The sequence below is a fragment of the Momordica charantia genome, unplaced genomic scaffold, assembly GCF_013281855.1.
Source record: "Momordica charantia cultivar OHB3-1 unplaced genomic scaffold, Mcharantia_2.0 BLBB01000117.1, whole genome shotgun sequence".
Classification (NCBI taxonomy): Eukaryota; Viridiplantae; Streptophyta; class Magnoliopsida; order Cucurbitales; family Cucurbitaceae; genus Momordica; species Momordica charantia.
Window position 1 is genome coordinate 12,153 of NW_028275273.1, and position 20,990 is coordinate 33,142.

A 20,990-nucleotide genomic window follows, 5' to 3' on the forward strand; every position below is an offset into this window, starting at 1 on the left:
CAAGCAATCTTCAAGAATGAACATATTTACTCTAAAAGATGAGTGTATAGTGAGTACTTGGATTTTTTTTGTTACTATTGTTATTTTTCTAATTAGTGTGTTTTTTATTTGGAATGTTTCTTTTTTTAGCAATTTGATTTAGTTTAGGATTTGGACTTTTTTTTTTGTTACTAATGTTTTTTATTGTTTAGTGTATTTTTTTAGCAATTTTATTTAGAATATTTGTTTAAAATATAGATAATTACAAACTCATGTTCTTATTGTTGAAAAAAAAACAATCATAGAAGTCAGTATATAAAAAAATGTTTAATTAATAAATTAATTATAAACAATAACTTGTATAGAATCGTAAAATGTGGAATATAAAACTTTTGGTCATTTTATTTTCTAATAATATAATTTGAAGAATTTTTCTTTAATAATTTTAATTATAATATAAAATTAAATCAATAAAATAATTTAGTTTTAGTTTTCAACATATACAACAAAACGTCAGCCCTAAACAAATATTTAATAAACAAACAAAATATTAAAAAAAATAAAATAAAGGACCCATATTAGGTTGAAATAATTTTAAAATAAAAATATTAAAATACCTATTTACTTTTTTATTAATATATAATTTTTTCCTTTATTTACAAAATATATGATTAACAATTAACTATATAATAGTATATTTTAAAAATAATTATAAATAGTACATTTTATTATTAGTAATTAGCTGTCAATAATAATAAATATATATAAAAATTAATCTTAATTATTTTTTAAAATAATTATACTTAAAATATTTTACGTGAAATTATATAAAATTTAAGTTACCTTATAATTAAAAAAATTTATACGTGCATTGCACGTGGTAATACACTAGTTTATATAAAAGGCATAAAAACTCCTCAACATTTAATTTGAATGGAAAAACTATATCAGAATAATAAAACAGTTAAAGATACTAATAACAGATTAACAAAGAGACTAAGTCAATAAATCCACATAGACAAGCCACGTCATTAATCTTCAGTGAGCTATCTTCACAGGGTGGCCTGTCCGATTAGAGTGGAAACGATTTGATAGAAGTGTTCATACTTTTGCATGGAGAAAATCTCGATCTTTCCGAAATCATTTAGGTAATTAACGATATTCAGATTCTGAAAGAATCTTATGGGGTGATTTCGTTTGTATAGGTGGGCGTCCCCTCAGTTGCCCGTAAGGTAGGAAAGTGAGAATTGGGAGCTTAGTATCCCTGGTGCCATGGCTGGTCTCTTTGGCCAATAAAGACTGTTGTTTTATTTGATTAGTGAATTATTATAAAAAAAAACTTTCACTCGTTTAAATGGGATTTTTTTAAAAGAAAATTCAAAATACTTAAAGTGGTTATAGAAAATGCTTTTGTATAGTAATTATTGCTCAAGCATTTTGGAAACACATGCATGTGAAGGCTTCTTAAGAGTGTGAAACCAAACCTAAGTTATTTTTATTAAGTATTTTTTACTAAATTGTTTATAATTAAAATCTTTTCATTAGTATAATACATTATTAATTAGTTCCTTAGGTCCAAAGTTTGAATTGATCTCACCCTAAATTTAAAATGAGTAAAAAGCTAAAAACACTTATTTTATACGGTCAGTGCTCTCAAAATTTTTGTAGTGCCCTCAAATTACTTATAGTGCCAAGTGCACTTAGATTTATATAAATTAGAGTACTGTTGACCATGAAATTTTTTTACCATAAAATTTATGCATCACAAAATAATTATTTTATTCGTATGGTTAGACTTGTGAGCATGTTATTGGAAGAAATACATTTTATTGAGGAAAAAACTTTGCTCGGAGCATTGTGCTCTTGACTCTCACAGCTCAATCGACACATAAATATGTGTGTTGGTTTTTTGTTTTTTGTTTTATTTAATTAAGACTCAATATCTCATCAATATTTTGGTTTTCTCTCCTCCCTATAACTTGTACTCAAGTTTACATCACCACAAATACCTCTCCACAATTTAAAGGTACAACAACATTTGTTGCTTTTTATTTCTTCCTTACCATTTATCATCTCATCTTCTACTGCCATCTATTTTCAACTGTTTAATTAGATTGGGAGGTCCAGAGCAACATCCCGAGAAAGACATTTCATAATCGAGGATAAACGATTAATTTAATTACTTTGATGAGATATTAAGTTTAAAAAAAAAATTCAAAAAGCGAACACATGTTTACATATTGTTAGGCAACACGAGGGTTAGTAGCACTAAGGACCCAAATGGGTGTATCAAAATTTTCTAAGGGGCATAGTTGTAATGCTGGCATATTAAATTAACAAGAGATTATTATTAGGATAAAATAGACTTTTGGTCTATGAGTTTGAGAGTAAGTTTTTATTTGGTCCATAAGTTAAAAAACTTAAATAGAAACTTATAGTATTTGTCATTGGCTTTATTTTTTTTGGTAAAAGATATTGGAACCATTTCATTTCAAAAAAGGTACGTGAGCAACATAAAGATTACAAAAGGGAGGTTAGAGGAAAAAGCTCCAATTGAAATCAGAAATGGTAGAGATATCATAGTTACAAAAGAGGTTTGATTTTGATGATCAGACCAACTCAATACCTTGATATCCTAATTTGAAGACATGATTTTTGGGAGTCGAAAAAAGTCTCAAAGCTATTGGTCACTCGCTTTAAGAAATGTTTCTAAAAGATCGTGAAAGTAAGAGAAAAATAATATAAAATTAATAACTATTTCTACATCACTTGAAAATTGTCATTGCCACATCAACATTTTTGGATACTAGTTTAAGTTTGACTCTTAAGGATTTTTTTAGAACAATTTCTTAAAGGTTAGGGACAAATTAATTTAGAGATCAAATAGAAACTTACTCTTAAATGGCTAGATGTGTATTTCATCCTGATTATTATTATTTTGAAAAGGCCAAACACTATTTTTAAAATTTTGACAAGAACCTTAAAATTGTTTTTAGATGTCAGACAAATAAAAAAAAATGTCAGTAATCAAATATATATTTTTAGTTTTATACAATTTGACTTTGATTTGCCACGGGTTTAATAGTATGGTGCTATTTCTAAGACACACAAATACGTTAAACATAGTACAGTTAAAGACATCTCGTTAGGATTGGTAGAGTCAAATCCACGTCGGAATGAGTAAGGGACGAGTCGGAATCAAACCAGGACAAAGAAGGAATGAAAAAGAGTTGAAGAAGTGGGCTGCAGGCTATGGGGTCGAGGAGACAGCGTCGTGGCGCTAGGGACGACATTGTGGCATTGTTGTGATTGTCGTGTGGCAAATTGCAATTGCAGACGTACGCTCGATTATTGGCAGCAGCATTGGGATAATTGGGAGGTAATATAATATAACAAGAATATATGTATGATAACATTTTTTCTTTTTTTAGTACAATATGTTGGGGAGAGAATTCGAAACTCACACCCTCTTAGTTTGAGGTACATACCAATTATCAATGGACATTAAATAAAGTAACATATGTATCACATTTTTTGACAGTCATATTAATATAACATAAACATATAGTAGTTTAATTTCAACTTAGCAATTTTAAAATCATCAGTATTTCATTTTCTTAATTAATCAAATTAAAATAACAAAAAGTATAAAATAAATTTAAATTAGTTAAATAATAGCTGTTTTATCTTTTAACTTAAAGTATTTTAAATTAACAAAATTAAATAACTTAAATAAATCTAAAATGCAATATTGTACTTGATACAATTAGATATATATCTCATAAACTCATGCTTTTCTAAACTTGCCCCTCAAATTCAAACTCCCGCTAAACAAAAAAATTCCTTAAAATTATGGAGGAACTTCCTAATTAATACCCTTTGACAATTAATGCAAATAAAAAAAAATTAATTAAAAAAATAAGGAAAATACTTAGCTCCTGAGAAATTATCTTGCCCTCACTACCTTTGACAACTAAGAGAGATAAATGTAAAAATACACATTTTTATTAAAAATTAATGAGTTGTAAAGTGGGTAAAAGATTTGGTCTTCACCGTTAAAGAACCAAATATTTTCCAAAAAATAATAAGTTGTCAAATATTTAATAGTATTAAGGAGGAAGTTTCTCAATTTTCCTAAAACTTAAACTACCTAAACCCAGCTTAAACTCTTTTCTATTTTGAAGGAGTAAAATAGCATAAATTTAAAAATTCTTGAACTACAATAGACATCTTGAAAGTTCAAAAATTGAAATAAAATAAAATATAATAATTCAAAGACAAAAACGAAATTTTACATTATAAATAAAAGATACGAGATTCGAACACCCAACCAAACCCTAGCATACTTTTATCATTAAGTTATTTTTGTACGAAATAGGTTACATTTATTAGAATCCAAATGAGTCCTAATATTTCCTTGCTCCAATCCCAACAATACTTTAACCTAAGCTGGCTATAAAAGTTCCTACTAACTTTCTAATATTGCGGTATTTTTATTGATTAACTTCTAAAACTCGATAAAACCTTTTGAACCAATAATAATACGTTACATCAAAAAGTCAGTAGGAGCGCTTCTACTCGCAGGTAAGTATTTTCCTAATCCAAACTCAAGCAGGCATCGGAGTTGGAATCCACACAAAATCATCCGCAGGGAAGAAATGGCAAACCGGGTTCGCTCCTGGCTCGGTCTTGAGCACCCGAAACGCGGGATGGCTCGGGCTCCATTGCGACGTATCCATATGGCAGACCGCCATAGCCTGGACTCGGTCGCTGTTGTCGCCTTCCAACGGAATCTTCAACACGCTGTTGTCCCCCTCTTGGTAATGGCAATAGTAAACCGCGTAGGGATAGGGCATGGCGTGGCAGGCTACGAGCTTCGGCGCCGCGATCACCTCGGGGGCGCCGGAGATGGTGTAGTTCTGGAAATGGACAAGGGATTTTGTGAGATGGGAAGTGGTCAGAAGCTGGAAAGAGGAGGGTTTTGTGCCCAATGCAGTGCCTACAAAATCCACCATGGATTCCATGGACGTGGCGCAGAATTTGGTCTCCCCTTTGATGGGTTTGAGCTCGCACTGTTGCAGTGTCTCTTTCACAGCTTGGGATTGTGGGGAGTTCAAGGGGAAGGAGAAGAAAGAGAGGATTTGGGGGAGTTTTTTCAGTGAAAATGGGATTGGATCTGCCTTTTCTTTGGGCAAAATGGAGGAGATTTTGAAGGGTCTCTTTTGGGGAAGTAAATGGGCAGTTTTTGGCCTTGTTTCAGGTCATTTATGGTGAAAAAAACTATGAGTTGAGGGTTTGTGTGCTCCATATGAGAGCTGTGAAAATTATCTTCCATTTGGGTCACCATTTTTATGACTGAAGCTTCAATATGGTCATTCAAGTTCTCCATTTGCTTGCTCTTTTCACCAACCGCAGCCAGGGCTTCTGCAAACTGAAAAACACACAAAATTTACCAAGTAAGGACAACTTCAAAAATAGACATTAAAATTTTAGAAATAATTTAGAATGAGATCTTGAGTTTGAAGAATTAGAAGCAATTTTTATTTTTTTGGTTGAACTTCACCATGAGAAGGAGTAGATGAAGCAAGATTATTAGGGAAGAAGCCACTCTGCCACCCATGGTTTTTCCTTGGTTGAAACAGATTCAAGTTTTTTTTTCTTCAACTTCCTCTACTCAGTGCAATAAAATGGGATGGGATATATAAAAAGTGGTGTGGTAAAATTTTTAAAATTGGGAGTAGTTGATGATATATTATTTTGTTTTTTTATTATAATTATTGTAATTATTTTTTTGTCTATGCTTTTGTGTAGGCCATAAATAATTGCTTACGTTTCGTCTTTATTCAAATTGGATGGGATATAAAAAGTGGTATGGCAAGATTTTTAAAACTAGGGGCAGTTTTGGCTTTATACTACAAAACAACCGTATTTTTTCAGATAAATATAGACCTGCAACTCTTCTATGAAATGGATATAAGCGAACAACGGCTTCTTCTTAGTCATCTAAATCTAAGTTCTTTCATAATTATGACATCTCCATTATTTCTTTTAAATTGAAGTACATTTGTTTAGTGTCTCTTTATTGTATATTTCTCACGCACCCTTTTTGAATTAATTGTGTTTTTCTTTCAAAAAAAATTAGGAGTAGTTTTTTTTAGTATAATATGATATGTGCCTTAACTACTTGAGCTATGTTCGGTTTGACAAAAAAAAAATGTCAAAAAAAAATTAGGAGTAGTTGATGATATATTATTCTGTTTTATTATTATTATTTCATCTATGGTTTTATGTGTAGGCCATTTGCTTATGTCTCCTCTTTATTGATTGCGTTTATATGCTTCCAAAGAGCCAGATCACGTATGATTTAGGAATGAAGATCTTTAAAAGATTTGCTTTTCGGATAGGGACAATGGATCCATATGTATTAATGATATAGCTCTCTTTTATAACCAAAGTATTAAATTTCCGACTATAGGTTAATATTTCCATATGTACACATGAGTTCGAGAGATCGAATAAAGTGTTGCAAAAAGAAAAGTGATAAAATATAGAGAGAAAAAAAAAAAAAAATATATATATATATATATATATATAATTAACCAAAATATCACTAATATAGACATATAATAATATACTAATATATTAATAATTTTAACGAATTTTTTAGTTTTATAAATACCTGACTTTTTTTTTAAATTGAGACCTTAACATTTTCATTGACATTAACAAAAATTGGGACGTTGATATTTTTATTGACATTAAGGTTTAAAACTTTGGTGGTATAATTATTGAATGAAGAATTTGGTTTTGGACAAAAGGTTCAAATAACTAGACATCCTGTTTATTTTTCTTTTATTTCAACTAGTCTTGCTTGGTTGAGTCATCGCTGATAGAAGATAACCTTCTTCATCTTTAAATAATATTAGGAATTAAATTAGGTTTTCATCATTTTAAAATAATATTATGAATAAATTTAGGTTTTTTTTCTATGCCATTTAAGTTTGTAAACTCTAACAACATCCATAAATCAATGGGTCAAAGAATTATTTACTTCTGATAATTGTCATGAATATACTCAGTTAGCTCAATTAGTTAAGGAGTTTTCCACGTAAATATATTTATTAATTGTTCTTTATTATTATTTATTCTTCCATCTACTTCTTCAAAGTCTTTTGGGCAATAATTGATAAATCTGAATTTCATCATATTTATAATACTTTTTTTTCTTAAAATTCATGATTAGTGTCTTAACTAATTGAGTTATATTTAGGTTGGTTGACATTTATAATACTTATATTAAGACAAGTATAGTAAGTATTTTTTTTAAATTACTACTAATTAAGTTTCTTATTTTCGGCCATGTGGCCAAATATTATGATAGATTTAAAAAATATCTCTTTAAAGCTAAATCACCTTTCACTACTATTATAAAATTTATATCAAATCTATAAAAAGCGTTTTAGTACTACTTATATTAAAACAAAGGTAGTAAGTACTTTTGGAAAATTAGTACTAATTAAGTTTCTTATTTTTGGATATGTAGCCAAATTTTATGATAAATTTAAAAAGTATTTCTTTTAAGCTTAAAGCACCTTTCACTACTATTATCAAATTTATATCAAATCTATGAATTCCTGAGGGATATCATTTGTACAGTTGAATTGGTTTAGACATTGTTTATATCTTTAATAGTCCGTTGTCTGGATCATCTTGAAATTTTCAAAAGCTGATCCAAAAGCCTCTTGTGTTATTTTCCTTTAGGAACTTTCATTTGTATGCTTAATACTGTAACCAGGTGCCCAATCAGTCATTGGTCCTGGTTCAGTAAGAAATTTGGATCATCAGAAGGCAGTATAATTAATATATAACCCAATATGGAGATACATAGGAAGAGACCGCCACAATGTAGTTGATAGTTTTACATTATTGGATGTATAAGAACGAAATTATAAAACGTATTTAAAATTCATATATCCAAAGACTATAAAGGGCCATAACTTATGTCTAATGATATTGTGGTGACTTCATTCAATAATTCAGTACAGATTTTCGATTGTGCCATTGAAATTCAAGATCAGCGTAATGATATCTTCCTGCTACTAAAATTCTTGTCTGCTTGCATACAATTAAACACCATCTAAGGCAATAAGGCACTCAATAATTGAATTTACACAGTGACATATTAAAGCAAACTTGTACCTTTGTGGAACATGGGGCATTGAGTTTTGAGATAAGGTATTATTTGCAAAACTGAAAAGACTGAAAGATTCCATTAAGAGAAGGTGAAGATTAAAATCACAAAAAATATATTTTGATGACTGTAAAAAATTCCATCCTTTGGTTACTAGCTTTCTATTTATAGCCAAAATTTGTGCTTATTCTCAGCAAACTCATCAAAGGAGGGACTTGAATTTTAGGAAAGATATTGAAAGATATGAAGGGGCTTCTCTTCCTCACTTTCTTAACACGCAATTCTATTCCTCTCATACACTACTTCAACTCATGTTTTAATTTTGAGTAACATTTGTTTGATCATTCTATTGTGAAATAATATGAAACGATCGATATCAAGATCGATGTCGAGATTGTTGTACATTGATAAAACTAGATCAGGCAATTCTTTGATTTTTTTTTTTTCTTGTTTTGTCCTCTTTATTTGGTATTTAGTTTGCAAGTACAATAGAGTCGAGACACGAGCCAGGAGATCGTCAATGGAGAAATGTGATGAAAGACGAGTCATTTCCTGAAGCAATTAAAAGCCTTCTTATTCCTTCCGAGAAGGAAATGGATTGTAATGAAACTTTGAAGCCTGAAGATCATGAAAAGCTTTTCGCTAAGGATATCGAGCCTCGACCACAAATCTCATTTTATCCAAACGACATCAAAACGAAAGAGTCTGGCAGTGGCACCAATGAGAAGCCATTTGCTGAAGATTTTGAGCCAAGACCTAATATCTCTATCTACAACAACTAATTATAATGGAAGCCAAAAGAAGAAATAATGTGTATATTAGCCAGTTGTTTCCAGTTCTTGGCTTGTAATGTTTATATTTTCTGTTGTGTGTGATGTTTCTTTGATCTTCTCTTGCTATGGATAATAAGTTGTGTGTCTCGTGAGCTTGGTCAAAGAAATGTAGCTCTTGTTTAATGCAGCTTTTGGGATGTTTGTATGATTGTTGTTTCTTCTTCCTGCAGAATAAAAGGAAATTCTCTGTAAATTTTATTATTACTATTTCATGCCGTTATCATTTATACTCATTTATGATGCAAAGTTTTTCTAGGCTCAGAAAGAAACATTTAGAAAGGGAATAAAAATGTGAAAATTTTCTAAATTTTAATGGTTGGGATTTAGAGAACTCTATTTAAAGATAGAAGTTTTTCTAAATACAGCTTACACCCAAGTAGGGAAAGTAAAGAAAGATAATGAGATATTTTTGTCGAGGATCTCATCCCTTGAAAAGATGAGAGACCAACCATGAATTTTAATATAAGTGGGTTAGTCCTCTCTTTACTAATTGATTTTGAAATGAAATTGGATGAATATTGATATAGGTAATAGAGCCCAACAACATCAATGAACATTCGGTCCAAAAATAGGATCTAGTCAAAATTGGTGAGCTCAAAAAGCCACAGTCTTAAAGTACGTAGCAAGTTAAGGATCCTACATTGAAGAATATAAAACAACTTATTTATATGAGAGCTCAAAAGCTCAAATGACATCCGGTCCAAAAATGGGATCCGACTAAGATTAGTGAATCCAAGAGATACAATCATGTTAAGGATGGTCCCACCTTGAAAAGATAAGAATCTAACCCAGATTTGTAATAAATTGATACTTTCTGGTGTACCTAAAATTAGAAGAATATTGCCATTAGGACAAAAATAGGGTGGTTTATCTGTATATGGAGAAGAAATAAATGCATGTTTAGTACACTTGATTCAATAGGAAAATTGTCTCTTTCAAGACTATTCTAAAGTGAAGTATACAATCGCCTACTTCATAGCTTGCATGTAAGACATTAATAAATCTTTCCAAGCTAGGTTGGTAATCGAACTCCCACATGGAGCGGAGTTTGAACACACGATCTTTTGGTTAGCGATACATATGCCTTAACAAATCGAGCTAGGTTTAAATTGGTATATTTTTATTTTATAAACTCTTATTATGTCCACCATTCAACCTAAAAGGTTAAGTTATTGGTTGGATCTAACACTCCTCATTTGTGGAAATCATTATAAATCGAGAGGAAATAACAATGCATGAGCTCAAACACATGGTCTCCCACTTTAATAGGATATTAAATAAACCACCACTCAACTCAAAAGCTTAAGCTTATGGGTTGGGAAAATTTAATTCATACATATGATATCTAACACTCCCTTCACTCATTGTGGCTCTTTTATCTCATTGCTGAAAAGATGGAACCCACGAATATTAATAATTTAACCATTTAAAAATATCATATGTTAAAGTTAAAATAAAACTCACAAAAAAAACGTATATTAGTGTTGGTAATGCGACCAAAGTCTCACATTAACTAAATAAGGAAAAGAACGGGATGAGGACCTCATGGTACCGTTGTTGAATCTATTAATGTTCTCAATTACATTTGAAAGAGCGATGGAGAGTTAGAGAGGGAAGAAAATACGCAGAAAAAACTCTAATAATGTACCGTGCATTCTTTGGTATGTTTAAATGGCAAGTTGGTCGAATGAATAAAACCACAGATTTTCCTCATTTTATTTTTATTGAAGAAAATAAATGGAGTAATTATTTTTGTTATTTTGTTGCTTATATCTTTACTTGTCTGTCTGCTCTCATAGATCAAGGATCATGCTCTTCTCTAATCAATGTGAGACTTTATTTGTATTTTCCTTACAATCCAATAGTCCGATGTTTGGTTCCTTTTGAATTTTCATAAGCTGATCTAGAAAGTCTTTCATTATCAATTTGAATATCGTGGATCTTCTTTCTTCTCTTTCTTTTTTGATATCCGTGAGTGTCCATGTCAACTTACGTGCACGATTAATCTTAGGGGCAGTCGTCTGACCCTACATTATTTTGACAAATGAATCATTCATGATGGTTAATATCGTGGATCTCTTCTTGTCCACTCACACAAATCTATGTATTAATGGTTGTTTCTCACACAAATCTATGTATTAATGGTTTTCTATTATTATTTATTGTTCCTCACCCCGTTTTCTTGTAACAAGTCTCCGTTCCAATCAGGACACTCTTTTCTATCCATCCTTCTTTCTTTCTTTTTTTTTTTCTCTTTTTTTTTTAGTTTAACAATATGGGATGAAAATTCAAAGATTCTATATTTCGAGAATAGATGTTTAATAGTACAACCAGGTCTCAATCAATCATTCATTTGCCTTCACCCCTTTGTTCAGTAAGAAATTTGGATTACTAGAAGGCAATAATATTGATATGTAAACGAATATATGGAGACTTAATCAGAAGAGACCTATTGGATTTGGAAGGTCGATGCAAACAATATCCCACATTGGTTAGGAGAAGGAAGAATCATCGTGGGTATAGAAAAGATAATCATCTCTATTGGTACGAGGCATTATGGGTGAAACCAAAAGCAAAGTCCTGAAAGTTATGTCCAAAACAAACAATATCATATCATTGTGGAGATAAGTGAGGTACTTGGGGTACCGTCGTCCTTAACAAATGGTATCAGAGTCATGGCCTAAACATCTCGTAATGATATCTTCCTGCAATTAATTAAGTTGAAGTTCTTGTCTACTTGCTTACAATTAAGCACCATCACACATTTGGAATCTAAGGTAATAAGGCACTCAATAATTGATATGAAATGAACGTTAGATAAGCTATTATTGCAAAAATAGAAAGAATGAAAGATTCCATTGCCAAGCAGGTAAAGATTTAAATCACTAAAGGTTATTTGAGGACTGTAAAAAATTCCATCCTGTGGTTACTAGCTGTCTATTTATAGTAACAATTTGTGCTTATTCTCAGCAAACTCATCAAAGGAGGGACTTGAATTTTAGGAAAGATATTGAAAGATATGAAGGGGCTTCTCTTCCTCACTTTCATCACACTTCTGTTGGTACGCAATTCTATTCCACTCCTACACTACAATTCAACTCATGTTTTAATTTTGAGTAGCATTTATGTGGCCATTTTATTGTGAAATAATATGAAACGATCGATATCGAGATTATTGTATATTGATAAAACTACATCATGCAATTCTTTAATTTGTTTTTTCTTGCTTTGCGCTCTTTGTGTGGCATTTAGTTTGCAAGTACTATAGAATCAAGACATGAGCCAGGAGATCGTCAATGGAGAAATGTGATCGAAGACGAGTCATTACCTGAAGCAATTAAAAGCCTACTTCCTATTCATTCTGAAAAGGAAATGGATTGTAATGAAACTTTAAAGCCTAAAGATGAAAAGCCTTTCGTTAAGGATATCGAGCCTCGACCGCAAGCCTCATTTTATCCAAACGACATCAAAACGAAAGAGTCTGGCAGTGACACCAATGAGAAGCCATTTGCTGAAGATTTTGAGCCAAGACCTAATCTGTCTATCTATAACAACTAATTATAATGGAAGCCAAAATAAGATAATTAATTTATAGCCTGCGTTGCTTGGAGTTCTTTCTTGTAATGTTTATCTTTATCTTGTGTGTGAGATGTAACTTATTTCTGGTTTGCAGATGCTATGGATAATAAGTTGTGTGTATGGTGAGTTTGGCCAAAGAGATCTAGCTCTTGTTTAATGCAGCTTTTGGGATATTGTTGTTTCTTCTTCCTGCAGAGTAAAAGGAAATTCTGTGTGTAAATTTTATTCCTCCATTACTATTTGATGCAGCTATAATGTATGCTCTTTTATGATGCATAGCTTAGGAACATTAGAAAGAGGATAAAAATGGAAAAAAAAATTTCTAAAGTTTTAAATGATTGGATTTAGAGAAAGAGAGAACCTTTTTCTAAATCCAGCTTACACCCAAGTAGGGAAGTAAATAAAGATAGTGGAATCTTTTTGTCAAGGATCTCACCTCAAGTCGAAAAAATGGAATCTGTCTAATATTGATTATTAATATTTATGGGGTTTCATCTCAAAATCAATTAGCAATGAGAGGAGTAGTCCATGTTTATTATAAACCATTGTAAGATCCCTCCTCTTTTCAATGTGGGATCTTTGACATGCCCCCTCAAGATATCGTGGCTCTTTTGGCTCATCGATCTTGGCCGGATCTCATTTTTGGATCGGTTGCTCGTTTGAGCGTTTTGGGCTTTGTTACCATATTAATATTCAAAACCAATTGTGTGGCTCTTTTGGCTCATCGATCTTGACCGAATCTCATTTTTGGATCGATTACTCGATGTTAAGGATGAATAAACCACCACTCAACCCAAAAGCTTAAGCTGATGGGCTGGGTAAATTTAATTCATTTATATGGATTCTAACATTGATGAACTCAAAATAGCAACCATCTTTAAATGGCATGTTAAGGATCCCACATTTAAAGATAAGACCAAACTTGGTTGTATTAGAGACTGAGCTCAAACAAGCATTCAGTCCAAAAATGGAATTTGACCAAGATTATTAAATCCAAGAGGCACAATGTTGAGGAACATTTTAGAGATATCTCACATTGAAAATATAATAACCTAACCAAAGTTATAATAGTTCGATACTTTCTAAATGTAACTCAAATTACAAAAATACTGCAATTTGAGTTAAGGTGGTTTGTGTGTGTCTATTCAAGACTATTCTAGAGTGAAGTATACAATCGCCTACTGCATATCTTTTAGGTAAGACATTAATAAATCTTTCCTAGTTGGTAGTCGAACTCTCACGTGGGAGTCGAGGTTCGAACATACAACATTTTAGGTAAGACATTAATAAATCTTTCTTAGTTGGTAGTCGAACTCTCACGTTGGGATCGAGGTCCGAGCACTCAATATTTTACTTAGCGATACATGTTTTAATAAGTTCGTGAGCAATACTCACATTCGCAGATTTTAAGCCGGTGTTATTTAAACATTTAAAAATATTCTATGCTAGAGTTAAAAGCAAACTCACAGAAAAAAGTATATAGTGTTTGGGAATGCAATCAAAGACCTCTCGCTCCCTAAATAAAGGGAAGATCATGGCATATAGATGGAAACCATTATCTTCGTTGATATGAAGTTTTTTCGGTGAAACCAAAAGTAAAACGTCAAATTAAAAGTTATGGGATTAAAATTGACGCCCCCCAATAGGCCCACAATCTTCGATAAATGCTAAATGAACTTTAGATGTATTTCTTTTTCGAGAGCGAGAGTTCATTCGTTTGTATCGTCGTAACTCGTAAGCTGATCACACCCTTGTGAATCTGATCTGGCAACTTCCATCTGTTTCCTTTTAATTCTTTGGTATGTTTAAATGGCCAAGTATGGTCGCATGAAAATGAAAAGTAGAATGAAAGAAAGTTTTGTATTCAATCAGGTTTTGGGCATTTAGCTTTTGTACTGGAGGCCATTGCTCATATAATTTGTACTGGAGGCCATTGCTCATATAATTGGTTGCGTTTATAGAGCTGACAGGTACTGTTTGGGAATCAATATCTTTAAAAGATTTGCTTTTCAGATAGGGACAACTGACATGATCATCTAAGGTTAAAAGTTACATAGCTCTCTTTTAGGAAGTTTGAATGTTGGATGAAAATTTCAAATAATTAACTAACCTTTCCTTTTTTTTTTTGAGTTCAGCTAGTTTTCCTTCTCGGTTGTGTCATCGTTATTGGATATTAACCTTCTTCATCTTTAAATAATATTAGGAAGGAAATTGGGGTTTCCTCAAATTTAAATAACATTATGAATATAATTAGGTTTTTTATATATTTATGGAGTCTTAATCGACGTAAACATAGCTCGATTAGTCAAAGAATTACTTATTTTTTTCTAAAGGTCAGAGGTTCGAATAAACAATTGAAATGATTCATGAGTGTGATACTATTTGTTAAGGATCAAAACAGTGCTCCCAAGTATCTCCAACAATTGTTATGATATTTTCCGTTTTGGACGTAACGGATTTGTTTTTTGTTTCACCTAAAATATCTGATACTGATGAAGATAATTATTCTCATCTATATGCTATGGACATTCTCTTTATTAGTTAATGTGAGATCTTTATTTGCACTTCTTGCAACACCAACACTTGTAGTAAGTTTGTAGTTCAATTTGGACGCTCTTTTCTTTTTCTTTTATGAGTTTAACAAAATGGGGTGAAAATTCGCGTTTAAAAATTTTAAACGGTCTCTGATGTATCATTCATTTATTTACCTAACTTTTGATAAGGTAAGAAATTCGGACAATTGGAAGGCAATAATTGATAAACAAATGAACAACTTATTTGAAGAGACCGTCACAATGTGATTGATAGTTCTCCACCGTTGGATGTATGAGACAAAAAATATAAAATGTATTTCAAATTTATATCCCAATGATTAATTAAAGGGCATAGTTTACCTCAAATGATAATCAGATTCGTATTGTGATGACTTCATTTAGTAATTTTTTCAAATCTTAGAGCAAATAGCTCATTCTAGATTACACCATTGAAACTGAATCAGTAATGACAATTAAAATTATTGTCAGCTTGCACAGAATTAAACACCATCACTCATTTTGGATATGAGGCAAATAAGGCACTCAATAATTGAACTGAATGAAATTACAGAAGTATTTAAAACAAACTTGTACATTTGGGGGATGTGGGGCAATAATGAGTTTGCTTTTACTGCAAAAAATGGAAAGAATGAAAGATTCCATTAATTAAGAGAAGGGTGAAGATTAAAATCACAAAAGATTATTTTGAGAACTGTAAAATTTCATCCTTTTAATTGTTACTTATAAGCTGGGTATATAGAGTATGAGTTTGTGGATGTTCTGAGCAAACTCATCAAAGGAGGAACTCAATTTTTAGTGAATTAATTGAAAGTTATGAAGGGATTTGTCTTCATCGCTATCTTATTACTTCTATCGGTACGCAATGCTATTGCTCTCTTGCATTGCTTAAGCACATATTTTCATTTTGAGAAGCATTTGTTTGATCATTTTATGGTGAAATTATTCGAAATTGATATATGGAAGATTATTGTACATTGATAAAACTAGATTATCAAGTCGATTAAGTAAAAGATCATGCAATTTATCACTAATCCATTTTTTTCTTTTCTTGCGCTCTTTGTGGGGTTATATTTAGTTTGTAAGTATTATAGAATCAAGACACCGAGCCAAGAGATCATCATTCGAGAAATGTAACAAAAGAAGAGTCATTACCCGAAGCAATTAAAATCCTTTTTATGCATTCGGATCCAAACTCACTCCATTCTGAGAAAGAAATGGATTGTAACGAAACTTTGAAATCGAAAGATGAAAAGCTTTTCGTTAAAGATATCGAGCCCCGACCACAAGCCACATTTTATCCAAATGACATCAAAACCCAAGAGTCAGCTGCCACCATTGAAAAGCCATTTGCTGAAGATTTTGAGCCAAGACCTAATGCCTCTATCTACAACAATTAATTATAATGGAAGCCAAAAGAATATATATATAATGTGTAGCCTGGTGCTTCCAAGTTCTTGCTTGTAATGTTTTCTCTCTCTTGTGTGTGATGTTTTTTTCATGCTCTTGCTTTGGATAATAAGTTGTGTAGTGAGTTTGGTCAAAGAAATAAAACTCTTATTTAATGCTAGCTTTTGTGATGTTTGTATGATTATTGTGTTTCTTCTTCATGCAAAATAAAGGGAATTATCTATGAATTTCATTTCTCCATAACTATTTGATCATGCAATTATAATATTTATGCTCATTTATTAATTATATGATGCAATCAGCTCTTGAGCATTACAAAGGACGATGAAATGGGGAAAAGTTTTTTGAAGTTTCAATAATTGGATGGAGACAGAAGCCTATTTAGAGAGATAATCAGCCTATTATAGCCAAGTTAGGACAACTGGATTTTTCTTCAAATTAGTGTCCAATCTCGGAAGGAGCAAGGGGCCTTACTAAGTTTATAATTGAAAAAATTAGACGAGGTCTCATCTGATCAAGGTCGAACCACATAGAAATAGTTGACTTGTTTCGTCGAGGGATGACTTGTACAAGAAGGCAAGCTCTCCGACGTGACGCTCATGTCAGTAATAAGTTCAGACTCAATATCAAGTTCGAGATAGAATGCAATACCTTTCTTGAGAGATGGTGCCATCTATTTATAGGTTGGAGATCTGACATGTAATTATCGATGTTGGAGGTCAGGTCAGACATGTTTCATATTGATTGTCGGGCCTAAAGTAGGTCATATCACATAATGGTGGAAGTCAATCCATTTTTATTAAGTATGTCACCTCGGACAGGTTCAAGGTAGACCTGGATGCAAGTTAGTCCAGGTGGACCTGTCTGAGTCCTTCCCTTGGTGTCACTCCCATTGGCATCATGATTTTCACCCCAAACAATCGTAGTTTTGTGGGGTCTAGTTTAGTCGAAATCTCAGCCGAATTTAAAAAACTCTATTAAATAAATAAATAATAAATAAAAACTTCAGTTTTATTAAATTATTTCCTCTCCTTGTCTTTGTTTCTTTGTTACTATATTTTTTTAATTCAATTTTTTGACCTTGAAGATTCAAGCAATATGGAACGCAACTTTCACCCAATGAACTCAGGGTAGGAACATAATGAACTCCAAGGTAATAAAAATAAGTTCCTTAACATAAATTTTTCATTTTTATTTATTCAAATCTATGATTTATTAATTAAACTCAAATTTATGAGAATTTATGTTTTTAATTCGTTCTAGATTTATTGACAAATCTTTATAACTTACCTCTGATCAGATTTCTTTCCCTGTCAAAATGAGTATAGCTCAACGGCATATACCTCCAATCGACAATCGAGTTTAGCCGTAATTTTTTTTTTATTTCGAGTTGCTGAATAAAATTGAGATCAATAAATCTCGATTTCATAACTAATCTGGATCAAAAATTTTAGATTTGACTTATAATTTTGTAAATTACAATATAATCAACCTTATTCCCTTTCAATTTCTTTTATATTTTTATATGTAAAATTTAGTTTTAAGAAAGAAAAATAAATTGAGGTTGTAAATTTTTTATTCTAAGAAAATGAGGTTAAAGAAAGAAATTTTTTTTTTTTCATTTTCTAGAAAAGTTAAAAAAATAAAAAAATAAAAAAATAAAGTTTTTTGTTTGTTTGTTTGCAGATGCTCTCTATTATTTTAGGGCATACGTGATGGGTAACAACTTTTATGTACGGTTAATCTTAGAGGAGGAGGTAAAATAGAGAAAATAACAAATAGGATTTCATTTAATTATCGATACAAATTTAAAGGTTGTTTATATTAATATAATCTCAAATCATAATTCAAATAGAAAATCTAATTTTAAACTATATCTTAATCCAAATCTAAATATAATTCCAATAACTTTATCTAACATAATCTCAAATCATAATTCAAATAGGTTTATTTTTCCTTTTTAACATATGTGAGGTGTGGGGACTCAATTTCAAACTTAGCCATTGATGTCTTCTAAGCAATAATTTTTTAATTCTCTCTCTAAGTGTGTGAGCAATGAAAAGCAGTTTTAGAGAGTAGTATTAGAGCTTTACTTAAGTGAGATTCTCTATTGCTCTTTTCTTGGTATGACTTTTGAAAAAGAAAAAGAAAAAACATTTTAAATAAAAGATCTATAAGGACCTTTTGGAAATAATTCCTTAGTAAATTATGTTTAGTATAGCTTTTTAAATAATTTCAGTATTAATATTCATGTTCCATCTCAGAACAAAAAATGGTTTGACCTTATTGGACCTGATACATTCGGCCATAAGAGAAGTAGTTATGTCTATTATAAACGGTCTCTTCTCTTTTTAGTGGTTGGGATCCTTAACGTTTAGATCATTAAAAATGTTTCATTATATATATATATATATTTCGAATTTTATGTCGTGTGACTGCATACTAACTGATCACCTGCCTTGAGCACAATCTCATAAAAAGTATTTAAAACTTTAAAATATTCTATGGAATCAAATGGATTTCAAAACTTCTTTTTTTTTTTTTTTTTTGGGAAGAAACGGTACTCTAGCGATGGTTGTTCAAAAAGTCAATTTAAAATGGTTTCATTGAAATCAGTGGTAAGAAAAAAAAAATATAACTATGATTAGGCTTAGCAAATGCATAATCTTTTTTTATTACAACATGTGGGGTGAGAGATCGAACTCACGACCTCTCAGTTTAAAGGTATATGTCAATTACTGCTAAGTTATGCATAAATTAAAAGTATTTTTTTTCAAAGTTACATTAGTCACCATGATTTTTTTTAGTACAAAATGTGGGGTGGGGATGGAACTCACAACCTCTTGATTGGACACGTATGTCTATTACTACTAAGTTATGCTCGCTTTGGCGTTAATTAAACATCATCGACCAATTTTTTTTCTCTATTTTTGAGAAATCACCATCACGTACTTTAAATCTGAGGCAATTGAGCTGGGTGAACGTGACATATATTAAAGCAAACTTCTTCCTTAATGCATGTTTGTGGGACATTCACTGAGTTGATTTTAAGATAAGCTATTATTTCAAAAATAGGAAGATTCCTTTTAGAAGAAGCTGGTAAAGATTAAATATTTCACAAAAGATTAATTTAAGTTTGAGAACTGTAAAAAAAAAATTCGTCCTTTGGTTACTGGCTGTCTATATAATGTAAGAGTTCTGTGAGCAAACTCATCAATCAAAGGATCAGGAACTTGGTTTTTTGGTCAGATTGAGAGATATGAAAGGCTTTGTGATCTTCATCACTTTTTTCTCACTTCTGTTGGTAAGCAATTCCATTCCCCTCCTTAAATATTCATGGTGCCAAATGATACGAAATCGATATCATGACTATTCGATGTTTTTGGGGTTCTGATACCATTATAATATTCATGAAGTTCCATCTCAAAATTAATTGGTAAGAGATGAGTAGTTTATGTCGATTATAAACCTTTTTAAAGTCTATTTTCTTTTTGACGTAGATCCTTAACCGTCGATTAAGTAAAAAACCATGCAATTCTCTAATTTATTTTCTTTCTTGCTCTGTGGGGTATTTAATTAGTTTGCAAGTAGAATAGAATCAAGACCCGAGCCAGGAGATCAGCAAGGGAGAAATCTGATCAAAGACGAGGCATTGCTCGAAGCAATTAAAGGTCTTCTTAGTCATTCTGAGAAGAACATGGATTGTAATGAAACTTTGAAGCCTGAAGATGAAAAGCTTTTCGTTAAGGATATCGAGCCTCGACCGCAAGCCACGTTTTATCCAAACGACATCAAAACAAAAGAGTCTGGCAGAAATGAGAAGCCATTTGCTGAAGATTTTGAGCCAAGATCTAATCTGTCTATCTACAACAACTAATTATAATGGAAGCCAAAATAAGATAATTAATTTATAGCCTGTGTTGCTTGGAGAGTTCTTGCTTTGTAATGTTTATCTTTCTCTTGTGTGTGAGATGTAATATCTGTTTCTGGATTGCTATGGATAATAAGTTGTGTGTATAGTGAGTTTGGTCAAGGGAGATGGGAAATCTATCTCTTATTTAGTGCAGCTTTTGAGATGTTTGTATGATTGTCTTCCAAGTTCATGCAGAATAAAGGGAACTCTCTGTGAATTTCATTCCTCCATTACTATTTCATGCCGTTATAATTTATGCTGTTTTTGTCGAAAATATATACTTTTAACTGGCAGCTTTTCTAACTTACGAACATTATAAAGACTATAAAATAGGGGAAGTTTTTCTAAATTTTAAAGGATTGAGATTTGGAGAACTCTATTTAAACAGAGAATTATTGGGATTATGGAGCCAAAGAGAAGAAAATTAATTTTTTCCTATAGAAAAATATTCATTTAAATTTTTACTTGTCCTATTTAATTTGCGCCTTTTTTATTTTCTCTTTCCCTTTTAGTTTTTATCGTACCATCTATTA

At 31.3% G+C, this 20,990-nt stretch overlaps 1 protein-coding gene and 1 pseudogene across 2 annotated transcripts; one reads left to right on the top strand and one right to left on the bottom strand.

The window, feature by feature from the left end:
- Positions 1-4,296: 4,296 nt before the first annotated feature.
- LOC111007566 (BURP domain protein USPL1-like) lies at positions 4,297-5,702 on the bottom strand (annotated as a pseudogene). Its single transcript, XR_015787737.1, has 2 exons — positions 5,543-5,702; positions 4,297-5,410 (listed from the first exon to the last, which is right to left on the bottom strand). The product of XR_015787737.1 is annotated as a BURP domain protein USPL1-like (transcript).
- Positions 5,703-11,909: 6,207 nt separating this feature from the next.
- LOC111007861 (uncharacterized) lies at positions 11,910-20,674 on the top strand. The gene is made up of 5 exons (XM_088118374.1): positions 11,910-12,064; positions 12,256-12,559; positions 12,677-12,704; positions 12,832-12,838; positions 20,125-20,674. Exons 1-5 carry the CDS (start codon positions 12,023-12,025, stop codon positions 20,419-20,421), a joined length of 678 nt encoding a protein of 225 aa, XP_087974500.1. The 5' UTR covers positions 11,910-12,022; the 3' UTR covers positions 20,422-20,674.
- Positions 20,675-20,990: the final 316 nt, after the last annotated feature.

Coding starts and splice junctions, on each gene's coding strand:
- LOC111007861 (XM_088118374.1), top strand. CDS start 12,023: ATGAAGGGGCTTCTCTTCCTCACTTTCATCACACTTCTGTTG. Junction 12,065..12,255: donor CTTTCATCACACTTCTGTTG/GTACGCAATTCT, acceptor TGTGGCATTTAG/TTTGCAAGTACTATAGAATC. Junction 12,560..12,676: donor TCTGTCTATCTATAACAACT/AATTATAATGGA, acceptor TCTGGTTTGCAG/ATGCTATGGATAATAAGTTG.